Here is a 15,317-nt window from a genome sequence, read left to right on the forward strand (position 1 = left end):
GTCTTCAGATTGTGAGATGTGGGTGGAGTTTTTCGATAGGCCTATATTGGTCTTGGGCCTTGCGACTTGGGCTTCCTTTTTTTTTCTTTTTTTTTTTTTGAATTTTTTTAATATTAATCCAATTGTTAAAAAATTCATATTTACTACCACTACCGGTAGATGCTTATACATGTAAAAGGAACTTAAATGCTTTTAAAATTATTGAAAATAGTCGAAAATATTTTTGAAATTAATTTTTAGTAAAAATATAAGTCAATCCGAGAAAAATTTTTAAAATGCTTATTTAAGAAAATATATAACCGGTACTTCTTCAAAATATAGTTCAAATACTTTTAGAACTCAAAAAACGGTTTTATCAAAAGTGATTTTAGTTGTTTAAAAACACTTCCAAGCGACCTTAATTTTAAAAGATCTTTCCCGAACGAAATCTCGGCGGCCTTCAATTGTTTTTGCTTGTAAGTCAACATCAAAAAGTTATTAACCTAGTCTCGAACGAAAAAGGTTAGGGGGAGTTGTGTAGTATATAGAGTTTGATAAATTTTCATAGATGTATGAATACATGGATTTTAAAGCAGTTTAGTTGATACTTTCATAAATCCATATGGATTTTGATTGAATTATACATAGATTTTAATGGAGTTTTTGAGAATTTTTAACATGGAGTCATGGATTTTTTTTATGACCAAATTTATTAATAAAATATTGATGTTTTCAAAATTTTACGACCGGTGATTATGACCATGGCAAAGTGGTTGTTTGAGATAGCAGCGGCAATGTGGAAATGCCAAGTGGTGATTGTTGGCAAGACGGCAGTAATGTGGTGCCTTTGGTGGTAGGGATAATAGTAAAGGTGGTGAGTGTTGGGGTGGTGGACGAATGGGGTTTTTTGGGGTGGGTAGGGGGGTTGGTCTTAATGGGGTGGTGATGATGGTGGTAAAGTCAACAATCATGGTAATGGTGGTTATGACGGTATAGCAAGTGGTCATAAGAGGTTGTGGTTGTGCCGGTGGTGGCGAGGATGGACAAGGTATATACGATGATGGTAATAGAGGTGGCAGTCATAGTGATGGTAATGACGATAGCCACAAAACAAGTGATTATAAGAGGTCGTGGTATGAGGATGATGGTTGTGACAAAATGGGTTCGTGCTGATTGACATTGCAACGTATTAGTGGTCAAGGTGGTGTTGTTTGTGGTGGAGGTGTTGATGTTCAAAGCAATGTAGTATAGTCAAGGTGGTGTAGTCTATGGTGGTGGTGATGATTAGATCTGGCATTCGTGTCGTTTTCGTGTCATACCCGATATCTTAACAGGTCGTGTCGTGTAACACCCGTTAAAATAAACAGGTAGAATGACCCGACCCGAAATCGATCCGATAATATTAACAGGTAATATGACTCGACCCGTTATCCGTTAAGGAACATATATTTTGAACCAATAAATAATCAAATGAAAACATAATACTAAATAAGTATATACATACCATATAATCACATTCAAAACACAAAAACGCATTTGTCTTTCAAGTATTACATATTTACATACCCAAAATAAGAGCATAATAAAAAATACAAAAACATTAGAACATTACAAAATATCAAATGTTCAAAAGATTTGCAAAATTAAGGGAGTTATGTTTCAAGGTTTGGAACCTTGCATATTTTCTTACAATCAAACTCTTCAATTCTCATCAATCACCATGGGAAACGGTATTGGAACTTTGGCTTGATATATTGTTTTCAAGAGTTATATTGATGATATTTTTAGTTAGGCTTTCTACATTAGCATTCTCTTCTCATTGATTATATGGCTATTGTTTAAGTAAAGTCTTTAATAGTTTTTTAATTAATGTAGAAGTGTGAAAAGTATAATATATATATATATATATATATATAAATGCTTGTAATGACAAGCTTTACAACTTTCGTGAAGGGCATAACTTTGAAATGTGCCACTATAATCATATAAATCATAGATTAAAATTTAACCGTCGATTGTTGTTTACATTTATGCTTCATTTTTCCCACCAAATTTTGTTTTTTCATATTTTGTTTTTTTGAAAACATGATCTATTAGAGGATACAGGAAGATGAACAGTTCGGATCGTTGATAGTATGTTCAGAGTTTTACCGTTAGTGAAAATATTGCTTGGTGTTTATAAAGTCTCTATAAACTATATAACATCGACTCATATTTCAATTAACCGTAAATATCGGAATTTGATATCAAAGATCCGAACTGTTTTCAATCCCCTAGTAGATCATGTTTTCAAAAAAGAAAATTTAAAAAATGAAATTCAATATAAAGCATAAAGGCTAAACGACAATGAGTGGTTAAATACAAATTTAAGGTTTATAGATTATAGTGTCGGATTTCGAAGTTGACCCTTTATGAAAGTTGTAAAGCTTATCACTACAAGTGATTGTATATGTGTGTGTGTGTGTGTGTGTGTGTGTGTATTTTTACATTTCTTACACTTCTACAGTAATTATTATTAATTTTATTACTTTTACACTCAAATAAAAAATACTATTCATGACGGTTTGGAGGGTTTTAAAAATCTAAACGATAATGTAAGTGTAACTATTGTCTACTCGTGGAGGAATGATGAATCACGAGTTTTTATATATTCTTTCACATTTTTCATACTTGTAGGAATGTCTTATTGCCTATACTAATACTATACTAGTTGATTTTAATTTTGGACAACAACATGTTAAGTAAAATTTATCCTGATAATGATAATAAGAAACTCACATAATAAAAATAAATAAATGAATAAAACTTAATTTTTTAAACTTATATAGAATAATAATACAAAAATATATATTTAATATAGAATATACCAATGTATACAATATGGCTATTGTATTTTATAATAATTTTTTTTGTAATTAAACTTTAAAATTATAATTTATTTTCCTTAACAGGTCGAAACGGGTTACCTACGTGTTACCCGCGTGTATACCCGTTATTAATGAGTTCTTAACGGGTCACCCGATAATGACCCGATTAGTTATCGTGTTGACCCGAAACTCGTTATTTTCATGTCGTTTTCGTCTCGTGTCACCGTGTCGTGTAAGAAACTGCCGGGTTTAGTGATGATGATGATCCTCGATTGGATCTTTAATAATAGTAGTAGGAAAATATGAGATCTTTGCACAATTGGATTAATATAATAAGGTCCAAGGCCCAAGCCTGAAAAAATAGTTAGGCCCATAGTAAAATTTCATTTGCCTCTCAGAATGAAACCGATTGATGGGTTCGTGCATCAATCATCCTAGCTTTACCCAATTTTAGAAGAACATGAGCCCTCTTAAAACTCAAATCCATTCCAATTGGCTATCAATTCTCTAAGAAGGTTGATTATGTTGTAGGCATAATTTATTGAACGATTATGAAGACCATATAGAGAGGGGTGTGGCAATAGTAGAGAGAAAGAGAGATGTGTAATTGTGAGGTGTGTTCTATTCCATCCCATTGTGTCTTTATTTATCGTAGTAGGAAATGTTAATTCTTTACCCTTTTAGGATTACAACCCTAATAGGATATTCACTACAAAACGGAATATTCAAAGATATCGTTAGATACACTAGGATTTACACAATCACATTCATAACTTAATAGGATTGCAATACTCCCCTTTAGTGTGTAAATATTTAAACAAATGGTGCATCAGGTATTCATCAATAAAGTAAGTACAGTTGATGAAGTTGTCGGCACAATGAACGAATGCGAGTCTCAAATTAACGGAATAATGCATAAAATGGTAAAACTCACAAAACCTTGCTATGGTAAAACCCAAGGTGGGAGAAAAACTCATAGACTAAGGAGAAAAGTGAGAAGTTGCATTAAGTCAAAACTATACGTCTTCTGGACGCAAGTAGAAGAGCTCACAAAGGTATGATCAGCCCAAGATGGGTGCCTCGTTAAAACCTAGTTAAGTATCAAAAACCCAGTGGGAAAAATTCTTCTAATCATAGGGAAAAAGAGTACATTAAGATCAAGTAAGTATACTTCCGGATACTACCCTTAAGTTTGATAGATCTTCCAAATGAGAACTACAAGCATTGCATATGATAGTTAGGCATACCAATTCCTTGGACAAGCTTTTGGAAGGTTGACTTCAGCAGTGACGTCATGTAGAGGTTGGAAAGGTTGTCTGGGACCGGCTTGCATGACTTTAATCTCCTATTGATTTGCTGATGTAAACGCAATATGTCTTGGCGTTGACTTCGTTGATGTATCATGTCTTGGTCGGGCGAATACATGTGGCATAGTCTTCATGGATCGTCGTTGGGACTTAATGATGGATAAAAAATAGCAAGTACTTTGATTATGCTCAACAAGAACTCCTAACCATATCTCACTTGTGGCGTAGTGAAGTAAGGTGAGTCTTGGAATGATTCGAAGATTTCGCAACTAAGGTCATATAGTGGACTTCCAAGATATTGCAATATCCTTTGACAGTAAAGACATAACCATTTGGAGATTTTGCCTTGTGCGGGTTTAATAAGTAACCAACGTCAGCATAACAACAAAGCAAGCATCATTCCGAGGATCATGAAGGTTGGATCCGCTCGAGATGCGTAAGGATTTGCCCAAATTCGCAGTACCTTCAGGGTACGTCTTTAATACTAATTCAGTGGTTACGTGTTGGCGCGGTGCTGCATCTTTACCAGTGAAAGAGATGTCATGTCTAATAAAATGATCTAAGTACAACGAAGCGCAAAGTTGAACTTAGATATGAAATTTTGGATTCCATAACCTCTTCAAGGGTCTCATTTGCATATAACGTATGGACGATCATATGTATACTCTAAGGTAACACATTCAGGGTGTAGTTCGACTGGTATACCAATGTACCGTCAGAACAACGCTAGAACTTCAGGTCAAGGCATAAACGAGTTTTCCTAAGATCATTCATCTTAAATTCTGTCTTCAAGTGCGAGACAGTTTTCTCAAGCTCTTTTAAAGTCTTAGTAAGATTCGTGTTAATGACATAAACTGTAACTCTAGCAATTCGGAATAAGACTTCATAGTTTAACACGCAAGGGAATTCATTCAATCCTTGACTAATCAAATAATCACTTAGATGAGTATACCACATCTGCCAGATTGTTTCAATCCTTAAGTGAACGCCTCAAACGAGTTGAGAGGGTGTTTTGTGGTCTAGAACTATTTGAGTCAATCCATGTAATTCTTTGGGAACTTACACGTAAATCTCCATATCTATATCCCTATGGAGGAAACATTAACCACATTTCATAATGTTGTTATCAATCACATGGCATTTGAGAGAAACTTTGTGCCGTAAGGCCTGCATCATATTGCACTATTTCATTTATCTCATAACGCTTCCTTTCCCACTTATAACACAACAGGGTTACCTTGGGCAGTGTAGGAACGACAGGTCTAAAACACACTTTGGTAAGGAATTAACGGAACACGGTTCGATATCATTGCTTTTCTTTTATGTTAGTAGCTATGTATAAGTGAAAACATTATCGATGGTAATCTCATTTTAATTCCATTTTCTCATCTAAACTGGTATACTGGACCAAGAACTTCAAGTCTCATGAGTAATCTAGATTAATCTCATAAGATGGAAATGATTTGAGACAACGATCAAGTATAGATTCATTTTGTGCCGTGTTTTCCTTTTCTAGAGAAGTGAATCCTATGAGCCGATTGATCTGTCATGCTCCAGGCCAAGACAGATTGATTGGATATCTGCTAGTGTACCGGACCGTCTAATAAGGGTGTCTAAATCGTCAAACAAGGGTGGCACACTCTTCGGGGATGTTGAATCGACGTCCGTTAAGCACGTCTATCCTTGCAGGCATGTTTACAGCTAGTATATGATCTCGTCACTTTAGCTAGATCAGAGGAATGCGTCTGGAGCAACATTCTGAAAGCTAGAATACATCGCATTTGCTTATCACACTTGTGCAGTACGAAGATCGAGATGAGACATAGTGGGCAACATCCATGCAAATTCGCGCCGTTCTACAAGAATGTTGACGTTCTTATCTCCCCTTAACAGTGGGAAAACTGTCTCATTGAAGTGACTACCGTTAAATGAATGGTAAAAAGATTGCATGCAAGGGCTCTAAGAGAGCTAGTATGAAGGAGAATCATAATCGACAAATATTCACATCCTTCTTTTGATGACCCATATTGGTATGTTGCGGTGGAGCAACTTGGCACATGGAATGCATACCCAAATGTGTAAATAAAAAAAACGTCAGGATCGTACCCATTAACCAACTGTTATATCGAAATGGTTGGTGGCAACGGGCCTCAAGGCAGCCAACATAACTGCGTACAAGATTGTATAGCCTTAGGAAGAAACCAAAAACTTGGTACGTTCACCAAAATCTGGGCAATCATTTAAATTGTGCTTTATGATCACTAGGTGAGGCTATTTGGGGTGAACATGAGAATTCTATGTTCAATTATAAACCGAAAATACATGCAATACTTTATCGAAAACCGTCGATATAAACTCTCGTGCATTATCTAGTTTCCTGGACTTTAAGGGATAAGTAGGGTAGTGAACCCTTAATTGGCCAGGGGGTTTAGCAGCAATGTGTATGGACAAACATGTGACCAGTTTGTCGATTCATCAATCCAAACCATAAGTATTTATATGGTCTGCATTTTGGTTGGATTAGTCCACATATATTCCCTCGAATCCACTGTGAAAAAGGGTGATTTTGTATCTTTCCAAGGGATGATTTAGAGAATTAATTTCCTTAATGAGCAGGCTAGGCTGAATGTGCTTGTAGGTACAAAATTCGTACTTCAGGTAAGGAGATGCGTCGTAGCATCATTGTTCAACCTAAGTGTCCCAAATGGTCATGCCAGAGCAGTAAACTGCTCAATCACCAGGCTCCAGGTCGACTACATGTGGTGTGTTCCCAGTTAGGAGATAACCTATTGGCCCTAAATCAAAGCTTCAGGCTCATTTCTGGAGGTGGTGCAAAGATATTTCACCCTATTTTCTTCAATGGCATTTATGATTATTGCCATCTCGAATATCCTCAAAAATCCAGAACGGTGAGAATATAAGGTCTCTTAAATCGTAGTATCATTCATACAATGAGGAGCGTGCTATTGCTCTTAATCAGGTTAGATAAACCTAGAGTTGTTGCTAGAGATGTGATTTAGGTGTAAAGTTAGTGTGCATAGTATCGCATTCATCTAAACAACTAACCTCTCCATATTCGTACCTAATCACGTGTTTAATTGAATTCGGTCACATGTATACAAGAAACATGATTCAATTAATTCATATTCGAGGACAATATCAATAAGATTATCCATAACTAAAACATACACCAAACTTGAATCTAAGAACATGGAAAAGTGTTCATAAACTAAATGGTTTACTATGGGGATTCGGCCAACAAAGCCATCCATGTCAAAATTCTGTTCTTCCAACGATATATGGTGGAGCAAAATTAGTTTCACATATTGACTACAGGAATGGTTCTCCTCAACGACATTGATAGGGGCACAAACAAGTGCATAACCAATGATTTATTTCATCAAGATGAAAGTAGATTCGGTAGGGTTGAGGTTTGAAAATAATATCCCTTATTCTTGAAGCTTTAGGTCTTATGTGCCATGGATCACACTTCGGGCATGATGCCATACCTTAGCAGGCCTTGATTCTACCATATGTTGTAAAAACAAACTCGAAATTGGATGGTGAGAGAGACAAACCCTGAATTGGGTTCGGTAGGCTTTAGCTGAAGCTGGAGGGGTCTGTTTGGTAGGTTTTTGAAAAAGTAGAGCAATACCGTCCAATACATCTTTGCCGAAGCAAAGCATGCCTTTTGATGCATCCTTGTTGAAACAGGGCATCACCATTCGGTAGGCTTTGACCGAACTAGGTTGAGCCATTCGGTAGACTCCAACCAAACTGGGTTTATACCATTCAGTAGACTCCAGTCGAAATTGGGTCTATACCTTTCTCTCACATTTATGGTAGTAATCAAATCCAAGAATTTGATAAACTTCCGCTTTCTACACTTGTTGCTTCAGGAGCGAATTAAAAACAAGGAATGACGAGAAAAAGTATTCTCCAGTCGAAATTCGATGGGATGTATAAACTTCATAATTGTACTCATTCATGGATGTAATCATAATATGCTTCAGGCAATATCTTTCATGATCAGACGATCCATAGAAGCGAGCCAAAGAGCCAAGGAATCCTTGTTTGGGAGGTACTTCCGTAGGTAATGCTTCAGGCATAAGTCTTCAAATGAAGATCATGGTGGAGGCTTATTCAGCTTTTTCTTGCCATTGTTAGCTACAATGGTTTCTCATATTCTTGATAGTCAAGTGGAGATTCACGTCTTGCACCCACATAAAGTGGTTTCTATTAGAAACGTCCACATAAGGAAAATCGAACTTGTTACGGTTCGACAATCCACTAAATGGATGGAACAAGATTGTGATTGATGCTATGAGAATGAATCATCCATAAGCATCAAAGTTAGAACATTCAAGTTCTAAGACATAGTTTTCATGGGTGTATTGTTTTATGAAAACTTCGGGTTCAAAGAGAGGTTTATGCAAGAACACATAATGCAATCTGCTGATTTAAGTGTAGTGGATTTGAGTTGTTTCAGGAACTCAAGTGAACTATGAAAGGATGTCACAGTTCAAAGAAGAGAAATAAATTATTGAATCGTTAATGTTCAAAAGTGATCTTCAAGTCAATAATTTTGGATTTCTTGTCAAATTAATGGATTGCTGGTCACTTTTAATTAATTTAATAGATCGGGACCATACGGGGTTGATCGTGGAAGCAAAATAATGACATTCAGGGTCTTATTAGCTTCAATTGGCGGCATGCCAAGTGACAAGTGAATTATAGCTTAATTAGCATTAACAAAAAACGTCCCAAAAATATTTGGTTATGGTTAAGAAGCAGGGGATGCCAAAATATGGCATTGGGTCGAAAAAATAGATACAGCCTAGCATAAGTGGGCTGGTTGCAATGCACGACTTTGCAAAAAAAAATAAAAGTTGCAGGCCATTGGGCTCGGATCAAGGCTGCAAAAACAACCCAGATGGTTGCATGTGGCAGCAGGCCAAGATAAACAGCCCATCAAGGTAGAAATTTTTTTTGCTGCTAGTGGGTTTGGGAGAGGCTACTGTGCAGCCCAGAATATAAAGCAAGATGCAAGCTTGCAGTTGAAAGCGGGCCGAGCTGGATCGAGGCCCAGCAGCGCAATGCAAAGGCTACTGGCGATGGGCCTAGGCGAGAGAAGCCCAGCACATTTGCTGGCTTCTGGAACGGACCGAGGGCTTGAAGCCCATGCACCAGGGACCTAAGCAGCAAGCTTCGTCCAATTTGAGCAGTAAGCCTAACAAGGCTGTCCAGTCGCTTACCCAAGCTTCAAGCTTGGTACGTCTCGAGGCTGGGCTCAGCCGCAAAATTTTCCCAAAAGTTTAATTGTTTTTTTTTCCCGACAATCTTAGGGTTTGAAAAACCGTAATTGCTTCTAATTTCTTTCGATTCTTTGACTCACAAATTCCACATAGCGAAAATTGCGTAATGCATGAAACGTGTATATATATATATTGACAAATATGAAACATATACAATATATATATATATATATATATATATATTGGAAGGAAAATATAAATGTAGAGGGTTCATGCATCATGGGGAATGTTTTCATACTTCATGATCGTTTCAAATATCTTCCTTTATTTTAAGTGTACTTGATTGGTAGAAAACAATAAAAGCCTTTGAATTTGTGGAAGATCCTTCTTAGAAAGCCGGAATTGCATCTCTATCGCATTATATCACGTTCAACACAGAAAAATTAAATTGAATCAATAGCATGTATATCAATTCAATAAGATAATAAATTAATCATAAAAGAATGATTAAAACGTAATACTCCCCTGATTGAAGAATAAACTCTCTTTAGCGCAGCGTAAAGAGCGTGCTGATAACGTGTTGTAGGTATAATTTATTGAACGATTATGGAGACCATAGAGAGAGGGGTGCGGCAATAGTAGAGAGAAAGAGAGAGATGTGTAATTGTGAGGTGTGTTCTATTCCACCCCATTGTGCCTTTATTTATAGTAGTAGGGAAGGTTAATTCCTTACCCTTTTAGGATTACAACTCTAATAGGATATTAACTACTAAAGGGAATATTCAAAGATATCCCTAGATACATTAGGATTTACACAATCCCATTCCTAATCTAATAGGACAAGACTGCAACAGATTACATATTTTAAGGGAATTTTACACTCTTTTTATAGCTTCTCCACATACTGCTTTTTATTTTTGAAAATTAGGTTGAATAAGAGCTAGTTTGGGATTGTAGTGTTTAAAAAAATAAAATAAGATAAAAAAGAAAAAAAAAACAGCTTATTAGAAAATCTAGAACATCAAATATGTTTGGTAAAACAAAAAATAAAGTGTTTTTTTTTTCTCTTTAAACTGCTGTCAATGACAATAGAAAAACATAGAAAAACAGAAGCAGGGTTTACCATGCTTAAAAAAGTGGTTTTTTTTTTTTTTTTTTTTCAAAGCATAGTAATTAGTGCTTATTAATGAAATTATCAAATGGCAAGTATACATCCACATATTTAAAAAAATTACAATTATTGCCCCTAAATTATTTTCTTTGACAATTATTATATCACATTAAATACCATATCACTTTCATTAATTTAACATATTCACATTAATTTATATAAAAGTTTACCAAATACTTAGAAACTATTTTTTTTGTTAAAAGCACTTTTACAAATTTTTTTTACCAAACACTCAATAACTTTATTTTACAGCTGTTTATTATCACAGTACATCAAGAAACAATCTTTTTAAAAAGCACAACAATACCAAACTAGCCCTAAATCAAACAAAATCAACGGTCATGATTAAACAAGGCGTGCGAGAGACTGTTAGGATTAAACAAGGTGTGCGAGAGACTAAAATGTCACATCCTGGCCCGGAGCGGATCACTTCCCGGGCCCGCTCCACCACCGTAGCACGATATTATCCGCTTTGGGCTTACCATTCCCTCACGGTTTTGTTTTTGGGAACTCACGAGCAACTTCCCAGTGGGTCACCCATCATGGGATTGCTCTAGCCCCCTTCTCGCTTAACTTCGGAGTTCCTACGGAACCCGAAGCCAGTGAGCTTCCAAAAGGCCTCGTGCTAGGTAGGGATGAGAATATACATTTAAGGATCACTCCCCTGGGCGATGTGGGATGTCACAATCCATCCCCCCTTAGGGGCCCGACGTCCTCGTCGGCACACACGCGACCAGGGTTAGGCTCTGATACCAAATTGTCACATCCCGGCCTGGGACGGATCACTTCCCGGGCCCGCTCCACCACCGTAGCACGATATTGTCCGCTTTGGGCTTACCATTCCCTCACGGTTTTGTTTTTGGGAACTCACGAGCAACTTCCCAGTGGGTCACCCATCATGGGATTACTCTAGCCCCCTTCTCGCTTAACTTCGGAGTTCCTACGGAACCCGAAGCCAGTGAGCTCCCAAAAGGCCTCGTGCTAGGTAGGGATGGGAATATACATTTAAGGATCACTCCCCTGGGCGATGTGGGATGTCACACTAAAAGGAGTGCATGAAAATCACTGTACTAAATTAAGGGATGTACTCACTTTTTTAGTATTTAGATTAAATAAATTAAAGGAGAATTAAGTGATACAAAATCAAAGAAACATGACAAAAACAAGAGGAGAAGTGCACAAGGAGAAAATCGATGAGTGGAAATCACAATTCTAGTTGTATATAGTAGAAAGTATAACCAATCAAAAATGCTATTCTTATCACATTTTTTCATATCACATTTTTCATACCACATTTGTATCACCTTTCTAATAAAGTTGGGACCTACATGTGTTGTCGGTCATACCTTTTTTTTTTCTTCAGAAAATCTCAACGGTATGAGAAGAATTTTATTGATATTGAAAAAAAAAGGTACATCTAGTTAGAAGAGACATAAACATAACTCCTCATAATACAAGAATTTTTTTTTTTAAAAATGAAAGAGAGAGAGGGGGGAAGACAATGTTGCTGGGTTATATCTCTATTAAAAACCTTGTATAAATATGGTACGAAAAATATGAAAAGTGTTGCATGCCTCATAATTAATTGAAGACAAAATCTCAATGGAAGGCAGTTGTTGGTAGTATCAGATGGCATTTATTATGTCTTTTTCTGGGGAGTAATTTTTGCAGTTAAGAGAACGTGGCAAAAAAAAAAAAAAAAAAAGTCCAAACAGATCTGCATGGCTTAAGTTTGAAGCTAACTTCTTCAGGGCCGCTGATGTTGCAAGTCTTGCAATCCAACTGTCGATCCGGACATTTTTGGTTACGATTGAAAAGCGTCACTAACCCTTCAAACATTAGTGACTCATGACCTCGATAAGATGTGAGTGTGTAGAGTGTTATTCCGCATTATAATAAGTTAAGAAATATTTCAAGAATTTATAAGAACTTGAGGTACTCTTCTATCAATTGGTTTTAGGATAAAACCTCAACTTTCGATATCAAAGCAGATTAACTTGAGTGTGAAGCCCAACCTCAACCTTAACTTCCTCATAAGAAGGATGTTATTCCACTCCAAAGTTGATATTTTGCACTCGTTATTTGGAAGTCCATGAAATGAGTGTGAGAAGGTTAACTAATATTACAAATGCCATACAAAATTAAGTGAAATGTTACCCACTCTAGATGTTAATCCATGTAAATTTCACAAGAAGTTTAATATGTCAATCAAGATTTAATAATCATCCACACAAATATGGTTCACGGGGGTTTCATTACCCTTCAGCCAATAAAGTGATCGTTGAAGACGCAGGCGTTATACTGCTCATATGAATGAAATCTATTGGACTCAAAAGGAACAAGACAGATTTGTTTGGTTATACACTCTTAACTCTATACATTAACCGAGATAATTTAGAATCTTATTTATTTGTGTTAAGACAAAGTACTTTACTCCGTTTCTAGTAATTATCTAAAACTCAGATAGCACTGCGTGAAGAAAAAAAAAAACGAAAAAAAAAATGATTAATTGACTATGAACATTAAAATCTTTTCTATCAATGTATCTTGTGATTTGTTGACGAAAAATTAGATAAATATTTTAATTTGAATATAATATTAGAGACATAAATTTATTTTATATAAAAAAAATCTAAGACTTAATTTTTACTAAAATAATAATTCAGTTACTTAATCGATAGTTTACCTATTCTTTTCAGACCCACATTAGGGCAGTCCATATATATGAGGGCATGGTTTGGTCTACTTAGCTGGCTTGCAGAGTTCCTGTACCAAACAATTTGTCTTTGCGAGCTTTGAGTCTGACCAAGTGAAACCGAAGGTGCATGTAACTGCTCTGCAGTTTCAAAAGTGATTAGAGACTACACTGACTTAACTCTAGTTAGTCCTTTTCTATCTGGTGAGAACTCAGGTTAGTGTGTCATAAGTTTGGCCATCTAGTCCAAGTGTCATTACTCCTACTCACCCAATGCATGAAGCTTGTACAAGTCTTCATTCCTCTTCCCACGTTGCTTCAAACCCTAGCCCAAACTTCATCCTCAACTTTCAGATAGATTCCTTTCCAATTTACATTACCCTCGTAGTAAAACTCCCTAATGCATACGCGGGCTATACCATTGAATTCCTCTTGTATTAGAGAGTATGTTAGCAAATTCATCAGTTTTGTGGGTGTAAACCCCAAAATCCTTCACTTTTAACCCACTCGACCCCACCCATGCAACCACAAAATTAACCCGCCTTTTCCCTATATATACCCTCCTCCTCCAGTTGTGCTACACACAAGCACCATTGTTCATCACCTCTCTTTCCTCATTCCCTTCCATCTTCTGGCCTCCAATTTCTTTTCCATCTCAAGAAAAAGATGTTGAATTTCATGTTCAAGTCCCCTTCCATGTTCAACAATTCCAGATCCTCAGCTCACCGCTCTACCATCGCTCCATGTAACCGTAGCCCTAGCATCTCTCCATGCAACCCTATCACCTCAGATACCTCAATTTCAATGATGTACCCCATGTCACCAATCCTTGGTTCATGTCTCTATTTTCATAATCATGGTTCCTGCAAGTACGCATGTAATAGTTGCGACAAGGCCTTCCCAACAACTCAGGCTTTGGGAGGCCACCAGAACGCTCACCGGAAAGAGCGAAACGATCTCCGTGCGAATGAGGTTGCACGCGCTGCTCAGGAAAATCTCAGGTTCAGACCCTACGTTTTCCCACATGACCCCTGGAGATGGGCACCGCCATCTATCTACAACGATTTCATTAACAAAACCAAGCCTCGAATGCGTTCATACGATTTCTACCATTTCCTGGGAATGGCGGGGGATTGTAATCCAAAATGGGGTGCAGGGTTAGGGTTTGGATCAGGTTCTAAAACAAAGAAGCGTGGTTATGATCACAACGACGATGCCGGGGCGGATCGTGACAAGAAGAAGGGTAAGTATATTGGTGTCGTTGATGATTTGAAAGTGTCTATGTCTAATGTGACTCTAAGCTTGGCAACAGGAAGTGGTGACGTGGAGAAGTCCGATTCTGGTTTAGATTGGGAGGACGGGGAGTATATGTACGTTGTTGGAGGTGACGGTGAAGCAAGTACTTCCAGGACTGAAGAACTGGACTTAAATCTGAAACTCTATTAAGTTAATTTATTTCTCTTTCTCTCTTTCCTCACATAATAAATATGCATCCTTGTACGCATGCTTAGCTTTATTTAGAGGTAATAAGTAATAATAAAATTTAGGGAGCTTGATATCTGCACTCCGAAAACAATTTCTTCAAACTTGGAGCTATATATATATTTGGAGTGCAAATAATAATTCCCTAAAAAATATGTATGTTATGGCCAGGTAGAGGGAGTGAGAGAGATGAATACTTGCTTTTTCTTATTGTTTTTGGGTCCAGTTCTAGTGTCTTTGTACTGTTTCATCTTTTCTTGCTGTTGTCGCCATGCTTACTGATGATGAACTGTAGGAGGCTATGTCCTCCATGAATTCAAAATGCATGTAATTGTGAGACATCATGGAATGTATGTTAAGTCTTTGTTTGTATTTGAAAATTTGTAACTGCTCTTTCATCTTATTGATGTGTGTGCATGTGCGTGCTGGTTCTTTACATATCTGGCTGCAGAGAACTAGATAAGTTCAATTCAAATATTGGGAATTAAAAAAGAACCAGTTAGGAAGTTGATTGCAAAGCTGGATGCAATCTTACTGGTAATTAGAAACGGCTACTGGAGG

General features: G+C 36.8%; 1 protein-coding gene across 1 annotated transcript; it reads left to right on the top strand.

The window, feature by feature from the left end:
* Positions 1-14,090: 14,090 nt before the first annotated feature.
* LOC137744531 (uncharacterized) lies at positions 14,091-14,720 on the top strand. The gene has a single exon (XM_068484326.1). The coding sequence runs from the start codon at positions 14,091-14,093 to the stop codon at positions 14,718-14,720; it is 630 nt and encodes a 209-aa protein (XP_068340427.1).
* Positions 14,721-15,317: the final 597 nt, after the last annotated feature.

The sequence above is a fragment of the Pyrus communis genome, chromosome 9, assembly GCF_963583255.1.
Source record: "Pyrus communis chromosome 9, drPyrComm1.1, whole genome shotgun sequence".
NCBI classification, from domain to species: domain Eukaryota; kingdom Viridiplantae; phylum Streptophyta; class Magnoliopsida; order Rosales; family Rosaceae; genus Pyrus; species Pyrus communis.